The following is a 21248-nucleotide window of genomic DNA, read 5'->3' as shown; positions in this document are numbered from 1 at the left end:
CCATGTCATCTATTGAGGTATAAGCAGGTAGTAGTGCAGACTGCCATGCCATAAGACCAAACCATCAAGCTGCAGTTTGAAAGTTTTTGTCAGAGGTACATCAGTAAGTGCACCATCTTACCTCCACATTATCCTATTTATTCCATAGTTTAATTACAATTTGTTCTGGAAAGTTTTTATTTTTGTCTTTGAAATGTGCTTCTTTTAAAATTATTGGTTGTAGAAAATGATTTATTATAAACACAAGTTCCTATGTTACTTCTATCTAATCGGTTAGGAAATCAAATGAGCAAAAACACATTACTGTATCTGTAACATAATACTCTCAAATGTATTACACTTTGACAGATTTATTTCAGGTAAAATGTTACCATCTATAAAAATGAATATCCCTTTGAATAACAATATTATTCTGTGCCTTTTTGGTTGAAGTTGCCAAGCATTTATTGCTATTTTTAGTCAAAAAAAACATATTGTTGCCATAAATCTATGTAGATCTATTTGTTGTCCTATAACCTATATGAGGTTAAATTTAGAAATCTGTGACAATGCGTCTTACAATATTCATACACAGTAAAAAAATTAATTGCATTCATAAATCACCATTCATGTCCTTCAGCCAATTAAGTATTTATGAGGTATAGCCATCTGTGTAATGTAAGCAAATGTGCTGGTCAGTTGATGCACAGCAAATTCCACAACCAACAATGAGTTAAATGACCAGGTAATCTGATTTTAATGGTGTTGGTGGAAGGCTAAATGTTGGCCTGGACACCAGGAAAGCTCCCTCGCTCTTCGAAGAAAGTTGTGGGATATTTTACGTCTAACTGAGCAGGCAGTTGGGCCTCAGCATAATATCTCAGCAAAAGGCGAGGCCCTGTCAGTCTTCGCGGGTGAATGTAGAAGATCCCATGGCACTCGACAGAGAAGAGCAGGGGGGCTTCTCATTGCGGTTTGTGGGAAACTTGTGCACAATCTGGATGCTGCATTTCTCTACAGTACAACAGAGATTTCACTTCAAAAATAATGCATTAGCTGGGACATTTTGAGGTCATGAAAGAGCATGTTATAAATGCAAGTTCATTCTCTGTCTGTTTCCTACAGTGCAGCTTTACCTCTGCAGCACTCCCTCAGTACTGCCCCAAGTGTCATCCTAGAATCTATGATAATGACTCTGAAGTGAGGAATGGAATAGTGTAATATGCTGTTACTAATGCAGTCAAGAAATATAAAAATATGGCAACAAAATTGAACCTGAAAAATTAGCATTGTGGTACGTCCTTGGGTGTGCATTTAGATAATTGGGGCTGGATTTTCAGTCTTCTGCAGCCCTTGTTAGCGCCCCAGAGGGGCGGCTGTAAACACATCCAGATGGGCGGCCAGCTTCCTGCGCCCCGCTGGGACTTTCTGTGCCGGTTTCGACGGGGCGCGGAGCATTACCGCCCGGAAGTGTCGAGCCAGTGTGCAACACCACTGGTTGAGACACCGGCTCAATTTTTGGCTGCCGCCTGATCCACAGCGTTCTGAAGAGCGCCATGCTAGGACCGCCTGTGAAAGCTGGCGGTCTGAGCTGTAACGGCCGCTGTGAGGTAAGTAATGTCGACCTCAGGTAAGTGTAATTGGTTTTTATTTTTATTTTTTGCAATTTATGTTGTGGTGGTGTGGGTTATTTATTGGGAATGTTTTTGGTGGGGTTTTTTTTTAACCCTCCAAGCCTCTCTTGGAGTGCTCCGAGGCCGGCTGTTTAGCTTGGGATTTTCGCTTGCTCAGCCAGCGCACACTCTGGGCTGAGCTGATGAATTTTGCTTACTGAGGCGCAAACTGTTCCTGGGCGCAAACGTTACTGCCCCGCCGCCCTTGCCGCCTCGAAATGAGCGGAACCAAAAATCCAGCCCTTAAAGTTTTGGAATAAAAAACTTTTCATAATTTGCACTTCATCACTGCATTGTTAGTAATGCATACATTTATATTAATAGGGATGTTGTCATCACTGTCAATCATTTTCATTTGTTATTTTGACAAGAAATAATTAAAGAGTGTTTCTAGTATCGTCATATCAGTCTGAAATGACAATATTTAGAAATATGTTACTTTTTGCAGTTCATCCATTCAACTCCTTGAATAAATACCAAATATCCTTCTGCCGCTGTAATGTAAGCTGTGCTAGTAGTTTGGCATTTTTCACTGTGCTTTGCCCTCTCTGTTTGTGCATTAACTTTCGATGTGCTGGCACAGTCCTGCTATCCTTTGAAAGAAGTGTGACAAGTTCCTGGTAATCTGCTTCCAGGGACTGAAGATGCTGTCTGATATCTTCTATTTGTGATGGTGTTGTGGTTCCAGTGGATACAGAGTCACTGCTTGATGCTTGAATCAGTGAGCTCAGATGAGGAGAATCTAATTCTTGTTCACCTTTATTGAAGCAAAAATAACTGCAGTAAAGTGAAGCAGAAATCCTTTAAGCATACAATAAGCTACATATCTTTGTACTCTCTCTCCCCCTCCCCACAATAGAACCTCTGTTTGTATTTCCATTTATTATGATAAAAGCCACGTTGCAATTTGCCTCTGCTGTGGCCTGTGCCATACCGTCCTATTCCTCGTGAGCTCCAAAAGTGTAGTATAAGCCTGTTGCTGCAGGTCCAACCTTGCCTTAGTGATCTTCATGACACCAAGAGGTGCTGTTATATTGGCCCAGATTCTGCAGTTGTAATGACGGCGAAACTGTCAGTGTACAGCATCATTACCCTGTGAAACTGACAGCAACTTCTGGCGCCGCACATGCGTAGTTAAATGCAGTGACTAGTGGAGTGCCGCAGGGTTCAGTGCTGGGACCCCAGCTCTTTACAATATACATTAACGATTTAGATGAAGGAATTGAGTGTAATATCTCCAAGTTTGCGGATGACACTAAACTGGGTGGCGGTGTGAGCTGTGAGGAGGACGCTAAGAGGCTGCAGGGTGACTTGGACAGGTTAGGTAAGTGGGCAAATGCAGTATAACGTGGATAAATGTGAGGTTATCCACTTTGGTGGCAAAAACACGAAGGCAGAATATTATCTGAATGGCAGCAGATTAGGAAAAGGGGAGGTGCAATGAAACCTTGGTATCATGGTACATCAGTCATTGAAAGTTGGCATGCAGGTACAGCAGGTGTTGAAGAAGGCAAATGGTATGTTGGCCTTCATAGCTAGGGGATTTTAGTAAAGGAGCAGGGAGGTCTTATTGCAGTTGTACAGGGCCTTGGTGAGACCTCACCTGGAATATTGTGTTCAGTTTTAGTCTCCTAATCTGAGGAAGGACATTCTTGCTATTGAGGGAGTGCAGCGAAGGTTCACCAAACTGATTCCAGGAATGGCTGGACTGTCATATGAGGAGAGACTGGATCAACCGGGCCTTTATTCACTGGAGTTTAGAAGGATGAGAGGGGATCTCATAGAAACTTATAAGATTCTGATGGGACTGGACAGGTTAGATGCGGGAAGAATGTTCCCGATGTTGGGGAACCAGGGGGCATAGTCTTCGGATAAGGGGTAGGCCATTTAGGACTGAGATGAGGAGAAACTTCTTCACTCAGAGTTGTTAACCTATGGAATTCCCTGCCGCAGAGTTGTTGATGCCAGTTCATTGGATATATTCAAGAGGGAGTTAGATATGGCCCTTACGGCTAAGGGGATCAAGGGGTATGGAGAGAAAGCAGGAAAGGGGTACTGAGGGAATGATCAGCCATGATCTTATTGAATGGTGGTGCAGGCTCAAAGAGCCGAATGGCCTACTCCTGCACCTATTTTCTATGTTTAAATCCAGAAGTCGCTGTCAGTGATTCCCTGCTCCAAAGAAGACACCACAGATGGCAATTCTTTTGAAATCATTGAACTGATGAGAATTTCAGCTCTTATGCTCCAATATTGCCATTATAAACCCCTGAAAAAGATGAGCCTTGTTCGGTTAGGTCTAACTGAGTTTTTAAACAGTGTACTAAGTCATACTTACTGCTGAACAACATCTCTGACCCTGAAAAACTAATTTTATATTTGTGGAATGTCAATTTTTTTCCATTATGATAAAAATTCCTTTTTTTAATTAAAATTATTTAATATTTTAAAAGTTTGTTTATGATATTTCAGCCTTTACCTTAATCACGTATATGTTAAAATCTTTATTTTGCTATCTGTTAAATTTATTAAAAGTGTAGGATAATCAGTGCATTTTACTTCCTGGTTTGCTGCCTGTGAGAATTCTTCAATGTGATTGGCTGCTTAGCCTGCTTGATGACATCGCTGTTGCTGGATGCTCGAGATGCCCTAGATTTGGGGCCAGAATTATATTAATGTCAGGAGATGTGAAATCAATGCCACACAGATCGCTAGAACTTTGTGGGCAGCTATCTTCGAGGTCAGCCGCGAGCGCCGTCACTTCACCGCTGACTGCAAAATCCGGACCATTGAGTTTTTGTGGGGCATTTTACATCATTTTTTTCTTCATAAATGTAGGTGCTGTCTTGTGTTGCTGCTCTATTCCAAACAATGGAACATATAGCAGCTGCACAGGAGGCTAGAAAACCAAACTCCATGCATTAGTTTGTTCCTGAGTACAACATAATCCTTTTTACCTGCAACTGTCAGGAATCAAACAAAATCTGTGAATTGAAAAGAGTCAGAGGATAAAGGACCTCCACCTACTGAGATTTTCAAAAAATGGTGCTCAACTCAAACTTGTGATTAGTATGGAGTTGTCTGTTAGCTGGTTATGCCTTAAATTAGAATACATTGGGCTAGACATTCCCCTTTATATCGCCCAAAACGGCCTTTCATCGCCCATTTTGACTGAAAAGTGGAAAGTTAGGCTGGAATATCGCCGGAAAATTGTTCCCCCAACTTTCGGCTCATATCGCCGAGCTGATCGCTGAGGTGATCGCCCGCACATCGCCGGATGCAACTTTCGGAACATCGCCGGGCTGATCGCTCACCGAGAACATCGCTGCAGAATAGTTGCTTTTCCCTGGCCTTCCTCTCAGAACTTGACCCTACGGACGTCATTTTGAATGTCGGAAGGGAGGAGGCTGCTAAAACAAGTGGTTTATAATTTGAGAGTTATTTAAGGGTCTTTTACAGATAGAGCTACTCAAATTTATACTTATATTTATAAATATAATTATATTTGCATTTATTTTTGTAGAAAGGGCAGTTTAGTAGTAGTAGATAGGGCATTTATATCAACAGTGATAGTATTAGTGATAGCGATGAGGGCTGTAGCTTCTCTACCATTACTTGTCACTGCTGACTGAAGCCTTTTACGCTCGCAGGATGGACTTTCTAAGCTTCCCTATGTCCAGGGAGGCTCAGACTGGGAGGGCTTTGGGTTTCTCAAGAATAACAAACTTCCCCAAGGTGCAGGGAGCAAATAGACTGCACGCACATTGCCCTGACAGCCCCTTTACAGAACCCAGAGGTGTTTCGTAACCGAAAGGGATTCCATTCCCTGAATGTGCAACTTGCTGTCGACCACAACCAAATTATCATGGCAGTAAATGCTACATTTCCAGGCAGTATCCATGATGCGCACATCCTGCGTAAGAGTGCTATCCCTGACCTGTGACAGTCAGCCAGAAGGTCATGCTGGGGGAGAAAGGATATGGCCTTGCCAGTTGGCTCCTAACCCCCCCCACCCACGTAATCCCCAGATGGAAACCGAGAAGCGTTACAACGAAAGCCACATAGCTACACGCAATATCGTCGAAAAAACAATTGGGGTGTTGAAGCAGCACTTCAGATTCCTGGACCACTCTGGAGGCAGCCTACAGTACCACCTTGACCAGGTCGCTGAGTTTATTTTGGTGTGCTGTATGTTGCATAACCTAGCTATAAGGAGAGGACAACAATTGCCAGATGGGGCTTGATGGGAATTGAAATGTAAAAAATTTATTACAATAACAACATTTCTTAAATACTTAAAAAAAAACGCCCAAACACCCACCCCCCAACAGCGAAACAACAATAAACAACAGCAACAAACAATCTGAACAATATCAACTAAATAAAAAACAATATTGCACCCCCCTCCCTACCTGCAGTGATGGTTCCCTCCAGGTCTTGTTCCCTCCTGTGTCCCAGCCCCACCCGCCCATTTTGATCCCAGGGTAGTACCGATATGACGCTGGTGTATAGCGGGCAACGTCGAGACTTCCTGTCCGTGGTGGGGGTGGTGGTGGCACGATCGCCTGTTGAGGGTGTGTTGGAAGGGAAGGCGAAGCTGTGGAATCACCTTCCGAGTCAGAAGGAAGTGCATCGTCCTGACTCGCTTGTGTGCTGGTGCTTGTGGTCTGCGGCATCACGGCACGTTCGGGTGCAGCACCATGTTCCGCCAACAACACATGGCACAAGGCATTGGTGGCGGCGGTCTGCGCACGCATCTCCACGAGTGTCTGCTGAGGCACCCAGGAGAAGTCCTCCGTGAAGACCACAAACACCTGGAGAAGGTCGTGACTAATCGCGACAGTCTCCTCGCACAGTCGAGTCAAGACCTCTATGCGATCGGCCAGGGTAGGTGTGTGCTCACCTTGCTGACCCGACCTCCGTGGGGTCTGCGAGAGCACTAATGATTGTCTTGGCGTCGCCAGCTGCACACCGCTTGGTCCCGCTACCTCTTCGTTCGAAGACGAACTCATGGCCGCCGCAGGCCCCCCAATTGAGCCAGTTTCCTGCACCAATTCCTCCTCCATCTCCTCCAGCTCACTTGTCTCTTGCTCGGCCTCCTCGCCACCCATATTAATGAGCACTTCCAGCGCTGGCGCTGTTCTTGGTGGCTCCATTGGCGCCTCTGGTGCTGGCTGAACTGCAAAGCACAATTAGAACAGAAGGGTACACGTTAGTCTTTCGCTGCGTTGGAATACGTATGAGATGCAGCACTACTACAATAAATGTGACTGAGAGACCTTACAGATTAATGCATCATTTGGTAGTATATATGGTCATACATCTATGTGGAATTCAGTGACCCAGAGAGCTTTGGAGAATGGATCAACTGGAGATAGACAGAATGATAAGGGGCTGTATGGGGAGCAAACAGAGAAGGGGACAACGGACAGATGGCCTGCACCTGCTCTTATGTACTCATGTTCTTATGTTGTCAATCTGAGAGTAGCACAGAGGCAGCATGCATAACATGACATCATTCGTATTTTATAATTAAATTGCATTACATTACTTTTACATTACTTTAACACTGCTTAAAACACTCACGTGTTGCATGCGTGGGCTCTGCAAGACCACAGGTGGTGGCCGAGCGACTGTCGGTCCCCACAAGCACCGCTGCGCTCTCCTCAATCAACGACAGCTCCTGGAGCTGAGCAGGGCTGCCTCCGGTGCACCTCTGCTCCTTCCTGTTGTTCGATAACTTCCTCTGCAAAAGTGACAAGAGCTAAGATACTAAAATGGATAGTCAACAGTTTCCATAGTTATATGCTAATAGGTTTTTATCCACAATTGATCACCACTGAACTCGGTGATTATAATGACAGGAGCTAATGTCCCAAAGTCTCCCATGGCAGGCAGTGAGCAAGGACAGCTCTTTCCCCAGTGTAAGTGAAAGCAGCATGACAGATTTAAAAAGGGCACAGGTTAATAGCCCTGTCCGGATCTTAGCAGGGAATATATGTAATATATGTAGGAATTACAAGCTTAAATTCAATGCAGGAGCTTAGTTTTAAAATCAATTTGCATCTTTACAATAAAAAATCATACTTACTCTTGCCGAAGCAACCAGGCTGTTCCATCGCTTCTGGCACTGGTCGGCGCCCCTTGCCTCATGCGATGCCGAGGAGACGTCATCAGCGATCTCTCCCCATATCTTCCGATATGCCACGGAGTGGGGGTTTCCCCTTAGCACCCTGGGTTAATTGAGCCCACCGGGAGTGCACCTCCGTGACGAGGGCCTCGTCAGAAAATGGCTTGGCCCTCATCCTCACCCCCTCCACATCATGTAAACTCTGATCAGAGTCAGACATATTACTGTTCTTTCTCTTATTTTGAAAACTTATTTATCTACTTTTTCTACTGTCAATTTGCTCTTTCTCTGTCCTCTAAAGTGATACTGTTAATGATATCTATTATTTTGCAAATACTGGTATTTATCTTTTTTTTCTACCGTTAACTAGCTCTTCCTCTCTCCTCTGCCTTCCTCCTGTCTCTCTATCTCTCGTTACCCCTCCATTTGCCTTCTGCGCATGTATGGATGACCCTGACTTTCCAAAACACGTGAAATGCTGTCAACCGAAATAAATTTTTTTAAATCGCATGCGCAGAAGGTTGTTGCTAGGGAAGCTTTTGGCTTCCACATCACTGGCCGTTCATTGGGCAAGCGTCACATCGCTGACCTTTTGCATCGCCCATTTGACATCACTGGCCTATCGGCGAGTGGAAAATCGGCATCCAAAAAATGGGCGATGAGCAGTAAGGCTGGGACATCAAACATTGCTGGAACATTGCCCATTTTTGGGGCGATAGACAGCAAAGTGGAAAGTCTAGCTCATTGTATTTCCTTTACGTACTGTCAAAACTGTATGATGCCCAAGAGAGTAAGGAAACATTGCAATTATAATGTTAAAAACAAAGTACTGTCTCTTCCATAAGCAGCTTATTACTACAATTAATTTATACTGAGAAGACACTCCCATCTGGACCACACACAGCACATTATTTCTGAATTGTCCAGAAGGGACTGGCCGTGTCTCGGAAAGAAAGAGTTAGCTCTTTGAAGTACAAACATGTATTAAGGTGTTCTTGTTCTTCTGGTAATGCAGTGCAAGTTACTCTGGGGGTTCAAACATGTTATTGGGGCAGGGTGAAAAGGAACTCTACTTTTTATATCCATAACTAACCAGGGAGAACTTCAAGCTGTCACTGGATGCTCAAAGTAAAAAATATATCAGCAGTGCCGATATTGCATAAAGTTTTGCTTTAAGAACATTTCAACACCACTCTGAAAATCCCAACACCATCTCCTTTCATTGCCTCTCAAATATAACTTATTAATGTGTTCTGATAACATTCTGACAGTGTCATAGCATAAAGAGAATTGAAAACAAACTACAAGAGTGACGTACAAATGGCTCATGTTCACCACCTAGAAATTGAATTACAGCCTTAAATTCACTTATACATAACATTTAAATCTATCATTTAAAATTGATTTTCTTACCACTGCAGCTGCATGCTATATGATGGGGAGGTTTTCGAGTGTCATTTGAAGATAAAACTAGTGCTGTAGGAAGTGGAACAAAAAATTAACAATTTTAAGATATATACAGAATCTGCAACATTATTTTTGGTTGATTGCTGGAGGAGTTACTGCTCTGTGTGTGTGATATTGTTTGGTCTTAGTTATTATATTGATGTTTACCAGTAAATTTCTTAACATTCAATAACCAACTTAATAGTGCCTATTTTCCAAATATAGAGTTCAAATATTATCCTTTTAGAAACGTTGAAGGTTCTGCATTTGCATGTTCTTTGGTGCAAATTCATACAACTTAAACACTTTGGGGGTGAAATAGGACATGGGCAGGGACACAAACGGGTGGTATCACATCGGTCGCCTGTCATATGCCCCGCCCAATATTCAGTTCCACTGATTCAATAGGACTGAATATCAGGTGTGTTGTATAACAGTCGGTAAATGTGATTCCGCCTGTTTTGCATTCCCGCCCGAATCCACTTCATCTGCACCCAAGAATGGTTTCTAATTAAATGCATTTAACAGAAATATTATTGGCAGATGTAATGAAGTTTGCCTGTTACAAAGGAATGAGTTGTTGAAATGACTTACCATTCTCATGCAGTTTAGATAAGGAATTTGACTTTAATTGATCTTTTATGTTGCTGTCTTCAGTGCTGTTGCCACTTCGGCTTCTACCAAGTTTATCAGCTGTTTCTCCCTCTGAATTCATTGATCCTATGTGGTTAAGAGATTTAATCTTTTGATTTTGAACTGAACACAATACCAAAGATGGATCTGATAGGCTTGGTTCTTTCTCTGAACGATCAACAGCAGCGGTGGACCATAATTGGGAAAAAACTTTTCTGTTTTGTTGTCTAGAGGACTGGTTTATTAAAAGTGTTTTCACAGGACAGACAGGAAGTGGAAGAGACTTAAGTTTTGGATTTTCTTCAACTATCAATTCATTCAAAGCCATTACTTCAGTCTCTCGGCCTTGGGTAACTTCACAATGTAGCGCTAAACGTGGTACTTTTTGATCGGTGGACTGATGAAGAGACTTCTTTCTATCTTGGAATGTAGAGGAATAAGGTGTGGGCTGAAGTGGCAAACCAGCCTGAGAATAGTCTTTAGTATAGGATTGTGGGCAAATCTTGGAGTCAGTCTGCCAGCAGGCTGCAATTGGCTCGTTTTCTATTACTGAGTTTGTTGGATTTGCAGTTGCGCAATCTTGATTTGTATGAAACGTTATACAGCGCAGATTTGTAGGGTTTTCTTGGTTTGTTCTGCTAATATATCTGTGGTTCAGCTGTGGTCCTGAATGGAAAAAAAATAGAAAATCTTTATTATAATTTTTAAATTATACAGCCTTAATGTTCCCTAAAGTATGGGATAAACAGGTGGTGTGTGGGTGAGTAAGTACATGATACAATAATCTTACATAGGCTCTGGATGGAGCAAGCTTGTTGGGCTGATTGGCCTTTACTCACTCTAAATACTCTTATTACCATCTTAGCACGCTGATAATTATTAATAAGGAGAGAAGTTTCGTTATTTTAGTTAATTCAATGTAAGCAGTTACCAATTGACTCATACATATATCTATGTGCTTCGACTCAGTAGATTAGAATTTTGAAGTCCCACCTGAATGAAACTTGACCATCTAGTCTGTGCATCTAGCATCTTAAAAGTACCTTATATATTAAGTTTGTACTGTTCATTGACAGTATTTCTAAGGTTGCAATAGTATAAGCTTGGCTTAATAGTAGCATTCTTGCCTCTGAGTTAGAAGTTTGTGGGTTCAAATCTCAGTCTAGGCTGGCACTTGGATGTAATTCTGAAGGAGTGCTGCATAGTTGGAGGTGTCATCTTACAGATGATAAGTTAAACCAAGGTCCCATCTGTCTGTTGCAGTGGATGAAAAAAAATCCCTTAGCATTTTTTGAAGAGCAGTAAGTTGACACAGAACATAGACATAGAATCATACAGCACCAAAGGTGGCCATTCAGCCCATCATGTCTGTGCCAGCTCTTTGAAAGAGCTATCCAATTACCTTAGTCCCACTCCCCTGCTCTTTTTTTCATAGCCCTGCAAATTTCTCCTTTACAAGTAAATATTCAATACCATTTTGAAAGTTACTTTTGAATCTGCTTCCCTTTCACATAGTGCATTCCAGGTAGTAACAACTCACTGCGTAAAATAAAAAATCTCCTCATTTTCCCCCTGAATTATTTTGACAATTATCTTAAATCTGTCTACTCTGATTACCAACTTTCCTGCCTGTGGAAACAGCTTCTCCTATCTACTTTATCAAAACCAGCCATAATTCTGAACACTTTAATTAAATCTCCCCTTAATCTTCTCCGCACTAAAGAGAACAATCCCAGCTTCTCTCGTGTCTCCAGATAACAAGTCCCTCAATCTCATTATCATTCTAGTAAACCTCTTCTGCACCCTCTCCAAGGTCTTGATACCCTTCCTAAAATGTGGTGCCCAGAATTGGACACACTACTCCAGCTGAAGGCTAACCAGTGATTTATAAAGGTTTACCATAACTTCCTTGCTTTTGTACTCTATGCCACTATTTATAAAGCCAAGGAATCCTGCATGCTATTTAACAGCCTGATCAACTTGTCCTGCCATCTTCTTGTGGTAACCTGACCAACATTCACCCTCAACGAACACCAGCAATAACAGATGAAATGATTTAGCTCATTTCTGTTTAGAAGACTTTGCCTGCAGCACTTGCCCACACAATAATGGTGATTACACATCAAAAATAATTAATTAACATTGAAGTACTTTGTAATTCCCACAGATGCAATATAAATGCAAGTTCTACAGGACATAATCTTAGAATAAGGGGCTGCCCATTTCAAACTGAATGAGGAGAAATTTCTTCTCTGAAGGTTGTGGATCTAGGGAATTCGCTGCCTCAGAGAGCTGTAGAAGCTGGGACATTGAATAAATTTAAGACAGAAATAGACTGTTTCTTAAAGGCTCAGGGAATAAGGGGTTATGGAGAGCGGGCAGGGAAGTGGACCTGAGTCCATGATCGGATCAGCCATGATCATATTAAATGGCGGAGCAGGCTTGAGGGGCCGTATGGCCTTCTCTTGCTCTTATTTCTTATGTTCTCATGTTCCTATGTTCCTCCCCCAGTGAAGTACAAAATTCGGGAACTAAAAAAATCGGACGTACCTACTTTAGAGTGGCGCAGAAACTTAGGCAAAACTAGCAGATTTTAGTCTGCTCCAAAAAAAAACGTTGGCCAAAAAAACGGTGCAGAATGGTGGTGAAAATTCAGCCCCAAATATATTGCTATAATAAGTTAACAAATGTTTTACAAGGCAAACATTAGATACATTGCTATAGCATGTCAAGTAAATACATTGTTATGTATGTAACTATGTAATACTTGCCACCAGAGGGCATGACTGTTGGAGTCCTAATGGTCATCTGCACACATGTGCAGGGCCAATATAAAAGGTTGGCTGCCATGTTGTTTAGGCACTCTGGAGTTGTAATAAAGACTAAGGTCACACTAAGTTTAGCTCACAGTACTCAGCCTCGTGGAGTTCTTCTATACACAACATACATAAGAAGTCAGACATAAAGTTACCAAAGTATTTTTTTCTCTGTTCACCGTAATAGGCCTAATTAGTTTGAAACAGCAGGCAGCATTCTTACAAAATCCCACCGTGTCTCTTGTAATAGTACTAATCCCTTTAGTTCAATGCCTGACACCAGAACACAAGTTTTCATGCAGAAGTGACATAAAAAACAAATGTCTCGAATGAAATTGGATGGTGGACATGGCAATGCATTTAAAATGGCATATTGGAAGGCAAAAGTTCATAAGAGACTTTAGAAAGGACCAAAAATGCAGTTGAACTCTTTGAAAGGCTGATAGGGGTGGGGGAAGGGCTACGCAATGATGAAGTGAATGTAATCCCGATGTGGAAACACGAAATGGAGTCTGCACAGTGACGTACTCATGGCTAGAAAGGTGCAGGTGCTGCTGCATATGGTGGTGCAAGGAAGATTGCATATTTTTCTATTTTTGGGCACGGCATTGATTATAAATTCCTGTACACAATTACACATGGATTTGATAAAAGTTGATGAACATATTCAGAACGTATGTAGAGAAGTATTCAGAAGTGCATCTTGAAGAAATAATTGTGCTTTTAAAAAATTCAACTAAACACATACAATAAAGAATATTTTGCATTTAATCAGAAAATCTGATCTGGCACCAATCCAGTTAAACAACATCAATTCATTAAAAACAGAAGTTAGACAAACTATAATGTTAGCAATGTTTAATTCCCTATATCACAGTTTCTTTCCGTGACGAGAACCATCATCCATACCAGAAGCAGCTGAGTTGAGGATTAATGAATGAAAATGAAATAAAAGGAACAAAGGCGAAGTATAACTGAGGAGATCAGGATAAATCTCTGGATTAGCTCTGTAAGGAACGAAAATCTAGCTGACATTGTGTACATGTCCATCATACACCCTGTGTTTTGCTTGTACTGGCATTAAAGTTGCACTTGAATTGAACACAGAAGGGTTTCACTGCAAAAGTTATTTGTAATTGTATAGAACTTGCTATCGTAAAGTATAAGATCTTAATGAAAGTACCATTGGTAGGGGTGGTGTCCAAAGATGATTTTCCATGTACTTTATCAAGAGGCAAACTCTCTTGGCAAGAAATGCCGGTCATAGCGACTCTGTGGGGAAAAATGAATATACCGTAACCTGTTATACATTTTGATACAATCAATAGCCAAAACAACTTGGCGTTATACATGGAGCATAAATCAGGTGCCAAGACCCAAATGAACTCTGAAGCTTCATTCTGGCATCAGGTTGGGTCTGATGCCAGCTTCATGCTGCATTTATACTGTAACTGAAACATTGATATGAAGCCAAACCACTTTGCACCAATGCTACAGTTGGAATGTGAAAGTATCAAGAGAAATTACAGTACAGAAGGAGGCAATTTCTCCCATCATGCCTGTGGCAGTGTTGGCTCAACTGCAGCTATCTAATCCAGTTCTGACAAAAAGGGTAGGCCTATATTCTCTAGAGTTTAGAAGAATGAGAGGTGATCCCATTGAAACATTCAAAATGCTTACAGGGCTAGACAAGATAGATGCAGGGAGGATGTTTCCCCTGGCTGGAGATTCTAGAACCAGGGGTCACAGTCTCAGAATAAGGGGTAGGCCATTTAGGACTGAGACGAGGAGAAATTTCTTCACTGAGGGTGGTGAATCTTTGGAATACTCTACCCCAGAGGGTTGTGGAAGCTCAGTCGTTGAGGATACTCAAGACAGAGATCAATAGATATTTGAATATTAAGGGGAAGTGCAGGAAAGTGGAATTGGAGTCGAAGATCAGCCATGATCTTTGGAGGAGCAGGCTCGAGGGGCCGAATAGCCTACTACTACTCCTATTTCTTATGTTCTTAATCGCCCTGCAAACATTAACTCTGTTCCTAGCTCCACAGAATCTGCCTGACCTGCTGAATATTTTCTGCATTTTCTGTTCTTACTTCAGATTTCCAGCATCCGCAGTATTTTGCTTTTGTAATTCGATTCCTTGCTTTTTGCTTTTATCCTTTTGTACTCTTCCTTATCAAATACTTACCCAATGTCGTTCTAAATGCTCATAATAGTCTGCTGCAATAGCATTCCATGCTCCAACTGCCTCAATGGCCACTTCAAAACACAATCCCAGTCATCACTATCATCCTTCTCAAATTCCCATTCTTCAGCCTTCTGAGCCCTCTACTTACCCATCTAAAACAAAGTCAGGCTGACAACTTTCAGGGCCTGGTGTCTTCCCTGCTCTATTTGAGGCATACCCTTAAGATCTTGTACATGGCGCTGGGTTCCACTCCAAGATCTACCATCTGGAGAAGAACAACCACACCCTAGTTAACAATACATTATCTGCAGTCTACTTTTTCCACATTCTGTCTATTTTGATTATGCCCCATTGTGTATCTAGTGATGTGATTATTTTGTATATCCTTTGGTTGTATCCATTAGTTGTGCTAATACTGGGGCAGTGAGGAAGAGAGTGTTTGAAGACCAGAACCTCAAACCTGGCACCAAGCTCATGGTCAACAGACACGGGCGCGAGCCAGTCCATTATGAGCAAAAAGACTTCTGAAAAATTGTGGTGCAGCAAGGCCTCAAGGCCAGTCTTGACTCCCATTCGCACGAAACTGAGAACTTACACAAAGGAACTGATTCCGTAATCGGCAGTGCTACTGTAAAGGTCTCCTACGATGGAGCGGTGCACGAGCTACCACTCTGGGTGGTACCGGGCGATAGTCCCACGCTGCTCGGCAGGAGCTGGCTGGGAAAGATACGCTGGAACTGGGACGACGTCCGAGCACTCTCGTCCGCTGACGACACTTCGTGTGCCCAGGTCTTAAGCAAATTTCCTTCGCTGTTCGAACCAGGCATTGGGACGTTCCAAGGAGCAAAAGTGCAGATCCACCTAATTCCGAGGGCGGGACCCATCCATCAGAAGGCGAAAGCAGTACCGTACATGATGAGAGTAAGGGTAGAAATCGAGCTAGTCCGGCTGCAATGAGAGGGCATCATTTCACCGATCGAATTCAACGAGTGGGCCAGTCTGATTGTTCCAGTCCTCAAGGGAGATGGCACCGTCAGAATCTGTGGTGATTACAAAGTAACTATCAATTGTTTCTCCCTGCAGGATCAATACCCACTACCAAAGGCTGACGACCTTTTTGCTACGCTGGCGGAGGAAAGACGTTCACAAAGCTGGACTTGACCTTGGCCTACATGACGCAGGAGCTGGAGGAATCATCGAAGGGCCTCACCTGCATCAACACGCACAAAGGTCTCTTCATTTATAACAGATGCCCATTTGGAATTCGATCAGCCGCGGCGATACTTCAGAGAAACATGGAAAGCTTACTGAAGTCGGTCCCGTGCACGGTGGTCTTCCAGGACGACATCTTGGTTACAGGTCGGGTCACAGTCGAGCATCTGCAGAACCTGGAGGAGGTTCTTAGTCGACTCAACCAAGTGGGGCTCAGGTTAAAACGCTCGAAGTGCGTTTTCCTGGCGCCTGAAGTGGAGTTCCTGGGGAGAAGAATCGCGGTGGACGGCATCAAGCCCACTGATTCGAAGACGGAGACAATCGAGAACACAACAAGGCCACAGAACGTGACTGAGCTGCGGTCATTTCTAGGACTTCTGAACTACTTTGGTAACTTCTTACTGGGTCGCAGTACACTGTTAGAACCACTGCACGCCTTACTGTGTAAAGGAAGACGAATCAGTATGGGGCAAAAGCCAAGAAAATGCCTTTGTAAAAGCTAGAAAATTGTTATGCTCAAACAAATTGCTTGTGTTGTATGATCAATGTAAGCGTTTGGTACTAGCATGTGATGTGTCGTCGTACGGCGTCGGGTGTGTATTTCAACAAGCTAATGAATCTGGGAAATTGCAACCGGTTGCCTATGCATCCAGAAGTCTGACTAAGGCTGAGAGAGCCTACAGCATGATTGAAAAAGAAACGTTAGCGTTTGTGGGGTGAAGAAAATGCATCAATGTCTGTTTGGGCTCAAATTTGAACTGGAAACTGATCATAAACCACTCATATCCATGTTTTCCGAAAGTAAGGGGATAAATACGAATGCATTGGCCCGCATCCAGAGAAGAAAACTGTGCCGTGCTCTCAGTAGGCCGCCATTGCCCACCACGGGGGTGGAAATGGCACAGCCCACAGATTTAGTCATGGTTATGGAAGCATTCGAGAGTGAGCGATCACCGGTCACAGCCTGACAGATTAGAACCTGGACGAGCCAGAACCCCCTTACTGTCCCTTGTAAAAAAATTGTGCGCTTCATGGGAGCTGGTCAAGTGTCCCAGTGGAAATGCAGGAAAAGATAAAGCCGTACCAGCGGCGCAAAGATGAAATGTCTATACAGGCAGACTGCCTTCTGTGCGGTAATCGGGTAGTGGTCCCCAAGAAGGGCAGGGACACTTTCATCAGTGACCTCCACAGTACTCACCCAGACACCGTAACGATGAAAGCGATAGCCAGATCCCACGTGTGGTGGTCCAGTATCGATGCGGACTTAGAGTCCTGCGTGCACAGTTGTAACACATGCTCGCAGTTAAGCAATGCACCCAGGGAGGTGCCACTAAGTTTATGGTCTTGGCCCTCCAAACCATGGTCCAGGGTCCATGTCAAATATGCAGGCCCGTTTTTGGGTAAAATATTTCTTGTGGTTGTAGATGCGTACTCGAAATGGATTGAATGTGAGATAATGTCTTTAAGCACATCCGCTGCCACCACTGAAAGCCTGCAGGCCATGTTTGCTACGCACGGACTGCCTGATGTCCTTGTGAGCGACAACGGGCCATGTTTCACCAGTGCCGAGTTCAAAGAGTTCATGACCCGTAACGGGATCAAGCATGTTACATCTGCCCCGTTCAAACCAGCGTCCAATGGTCAGGCAGAGAGAGCAATGCAAAATATCAAGCAGGTCTTGAAGAGGGTAACTGAAGGCTCACTGCAGACTCGCCTATCCCGAGTTCTGCTTAGCTACCGCATGAGACCCCACTCACTCACTGGGATTCCACCCGCTGAATTGCTCATGAAAAGGGCACTTAAGACAAGGCTCTCGTTAGTCCATCCTGATCTACATGAACAGGTAGAGAGCAGGCGGCTTCAACAAAGTACATATCATGATAGCGCAAATGTGTCAAGCGAAATTGAAATCAATGATCCTGTATTTGCGTTGAACTATGGACAAGGTCCCAAGTGTCTTCTCGGCACTGTTGTGGCCAAAGAGGGGAACAGGGTGTTTCGGGTCAAACTTTCAAATGGACTCATTCGCCGGAAACACTTGGACCAAATCAAACTCAGATTTACGGACTATCCTGAGCAACCCACTTTGGATCCTACCTCCTTTGAACCCCAACATACACACCAGTGGCAACCGACACCACGGTTGGCCACGAAGCAGAACCCATCACTCGCAGCAGCCCAGGAGGACTCACCACACCAGGCAGTCCAGCAAGGCCAGCTGCACAGCAGCCCAGTGAAGGCCCAATAAACGATTCACCAAAACCAGCATTTGCACCGAGATGATCAACCAGGGAATGAAAGGCCCCAGATCAACTCACTTTGTAAATCGTTACACTGTTGACTTTGGGGGGAGGGGGGGGTGGTGGTGGAGTGTTGTTATACATGTAAACCTGTATATACTTTGTATAGCCACCAGAGGGCTCATCCCCTGGAGTCCCAAGGGATCCCACAATCCCTTGGGAGCACAGGTACTTAAGGAGGCCTCACAGGCTGGAGAGGGACTCTGGAGACCTGCAATAAAAGACTGTCACACTTTACTTTGAACTCACAGTGTCCAGTCAGACTCTTTATTCATACATAATCTCTTACCAGGCTGACAAGTGTGTTATCAGAATCTGTCAGTAGCTGTCAAGGCTGACCTACTGAGATGCAATTTGTACTTGGTCTGATGTTTCATATGACTGAATTTATTCCTTATATACCTCTCCAAGTGTGTTTTATATGGTAGAAGAAGTAATCTTCTGCAATGAATAATGGACACGAGCAAAAGATTCTTGTCTTCCTGTTTGTGATTTTCTAAATAATTTACTTCTTGTTTTCAGTGAAAGTTTGCTTGAATCTGTCAAGCCTTTTGTGTAATCTTCCTCTGTTTTTACCAATTGCTCATGAAGATAATTAGAAAAAATGTATTTTCTTTCAATGCTTTTAGTGAATTTCTGCGTTCATTAGGGTGAGAGACTTCATCTCTAGGATATGTATGTACTTGGTGCCAACATCAAGAACATTAGGAACAGTACAGGCCAAATGATGCATAACCATATTAATGGATGAACACTCAGTTTTACCAGCTGCATTAACCCAGTTAAAATAAACCTGGGCCTATTACTTATGTGGTGTACTTTAAGCATTCATCTGCTAATATCGCCAACAGTAATCTCTAGGTTTAAAACTCCTAATCTGACTAACAATGTGAGTTAAATCAACGTTGAAAGAGACCTGCACGGCTGCACGGCGATCGGGAGGTCCCGTCCAGTGATTGCGAGGTCCCGCCCAGTAATCGGGGGAGGGTCCCGCAAGGCGGTCGGGAGTTCCCGCGCAGGCCGCTCACCAGCTGGACTGCACACCAAACAAGGATTTGTGGGAAGATTGCTGGCACTACAACAATGTAAATTTCCCGACATTTGGTCTCTGTGACTTGTGCTATACACTCAAATATCCCATTAGGAAATGTGATGAGTCTGTCAAAACACATTTTATATAGTGCATAGCACCGTTACAAATTGCAGAAGACATTTCATTTCCTCATTCTTAGTCGGGTTCAAACACATGCCCCAACGTGAAAGGATTAACCTAATGCACAATCTAGGTCCCCAATGTATGTCCTACTCATTCTTTGTTTGTTTCAGGAATGTTCTTATTTCTATTGGGTACTTATATACTCTGCCTCTTTATTTGGTATATATTATTTTGGTTTCAATACATGCCTCCTTTTCAGCAGTTATAACGCAGGTATGGTTTCAGACCTGTATCTGTAAGTGTAGCATTGCTGAATTACATAGATATCGGTTTCTTACTGCACATCACCCTGAGGTCAGGAGCAGAGATGCTTTGTGCTTGTGCATCTATCCTTTAATGTTGAGAGCAGGCAGGGGTATCTGATTTCTCCTAACATTAAAAACATTGAAAAATAAATTTGTACATTCCCTTGGAGGACCTGATTCTTGCATCAGAATGCGACATTCACTTCACCCAAAACCATTTCACAGTGAGACTAAAGTGTCAATATAACTGCACCCTAAAAAGTTTTCATATAGTGAATGCAGAATATCTCTGTCCAAAAAAATTTTACCTTGGAATGCAGTCTGTTCTCTTGTGAATAAAGGCACTCTTGGGTTCTATCAATCCCATGTTGTGGTATTTGTCGAATGGTCGAAGAGGTAGATTATCCGTGGGCTGAAATGCTGTTACTGAGTCATTGCTGGAACTGTTTCCTTGTATGAAGCTTTGCTGTTTGGATCTTAACTAACGGATAAATACAAAACCACTTATATGCAGATCTGATATAACAACAATAACTTCCATTTACATAGCGCCTTTTATTGTAGGAAAATGTCCCAAGGTACAATAGTGTAATCAGCCAAAAATTGATACTGAGCAAAAGGAGGAGATATTAGGACAGGTGACTAAAAGCATAGTGAAAGAGGTAGGTTTTAAGGAGGGTCATAAAGTAAGTTGTAGACAGAGGTGTAGGGAGGGAATTCCAGAACTTGGGGGCTTAGACAGACCCCATTCCCATCACCCAGTGATATAAGCAAATTGCTTTGAAAGTTCAGGTCTAACCAAAGTCTTATGAAGTTCCAATTTTTTCCTGACATTTGGTCAGTAATAAAGTTTTTATACTGCACCTGTTTTCAATTCCCCCACGCCCCGTCTTCAACCCTGATTCGCGGGCGTGAGGCTGGCTCCTTGGAGACAGATGATATCCTCTCTACACCTGGCTCATGGCTCCTGTCAGGAACCCGGGCACAGATGCTGAGCGTTGCTACAATAAGCGCCCCATTCAAACCAGAGCTCTCATTGAGCAAACCGTCAGTGTGCTCAACCAAAGGTTGCATTGCCTGGACCGATCTGGTGGAGTCCTGCAGTATAGTCCTGAGCGAGTCTCCAGAATTGTAATGGTTTGCTGCATGCTACACACTTATGCTATTCAGAGGAGCCAAGCCTTGCAGCTGACACAGGAGGAAGAAATGCAGGAGCAAAATGAAGGAGGAGATGATGAAGACGACCAAGGTCGAGGAGTGCTACCAGTGCCAGGCCTCTGTGCTTGTTTACATATTCGTGTTCCTACAAGTTGGTTCCCCTGTTGCTGGAGCCTGATCGTGGTGGACAAAGCAGCCCACTTGATCAACACCCCATCCACCACCTTAAACATTCATTCCCTTCACCAC

General features: G+C 43.3%; 1 protein-coding gene across 1 annotated transcript in view; it reads right to left on the bottom strand.

Moving 5' to 3' along the window:
* LOC139263242 (uncharacterized) overlaps positions 1 to 21248 on the bottom strand; it is a 188934-nt gene that overhangs the window by 54260 nt on the left and 113426 nt on the right. Inside the window, exons 9-13 of the mRNA XM_070879009.1 lie at positions 20150 to 20322; positions 13861 to 13949; positions 9823 to 10527; positions 9196 to 9258; positions 2130 to 2409 (exon numbers count right to left, since the gene is read on the bottom strand). Coding sequence (XP_070735110.1) covers positions 2130 to 2409; positions 9196 to 9258; positions 9823 to 10527; positions 13861 to 13949; positions 20150 to 20322 — 1310 coding nt within the window. The remainder of the gene's footprint in view (positions 1 to 2129; positions 2410 to 9195; positions 9259 to 9822; positions 10528 to 13860; positions 13950 to 20149; positions 20323 to 21248) is intronic.

Source organism: Pristiophorus japonicus, chromosome 4, assembly GCF_044704955.1.
Source record: "Pristiophorus japonicus isolate sPriJap1 chromosome 4, sPriJap1.hap1, whole genome shotgun sequence".
Taxonomy (NCBI): domain Eukaryota; kingdom Metazoa; phylum Chordata; class Chondrichthyes; family Pristiophoridae; genus Pristiophorus; species Pristiophorus japonicus.
Note: the sequence above shows the minus strand (reverse complement) of the source record. Positions and strands in the feature narration are given on the sequence as shown.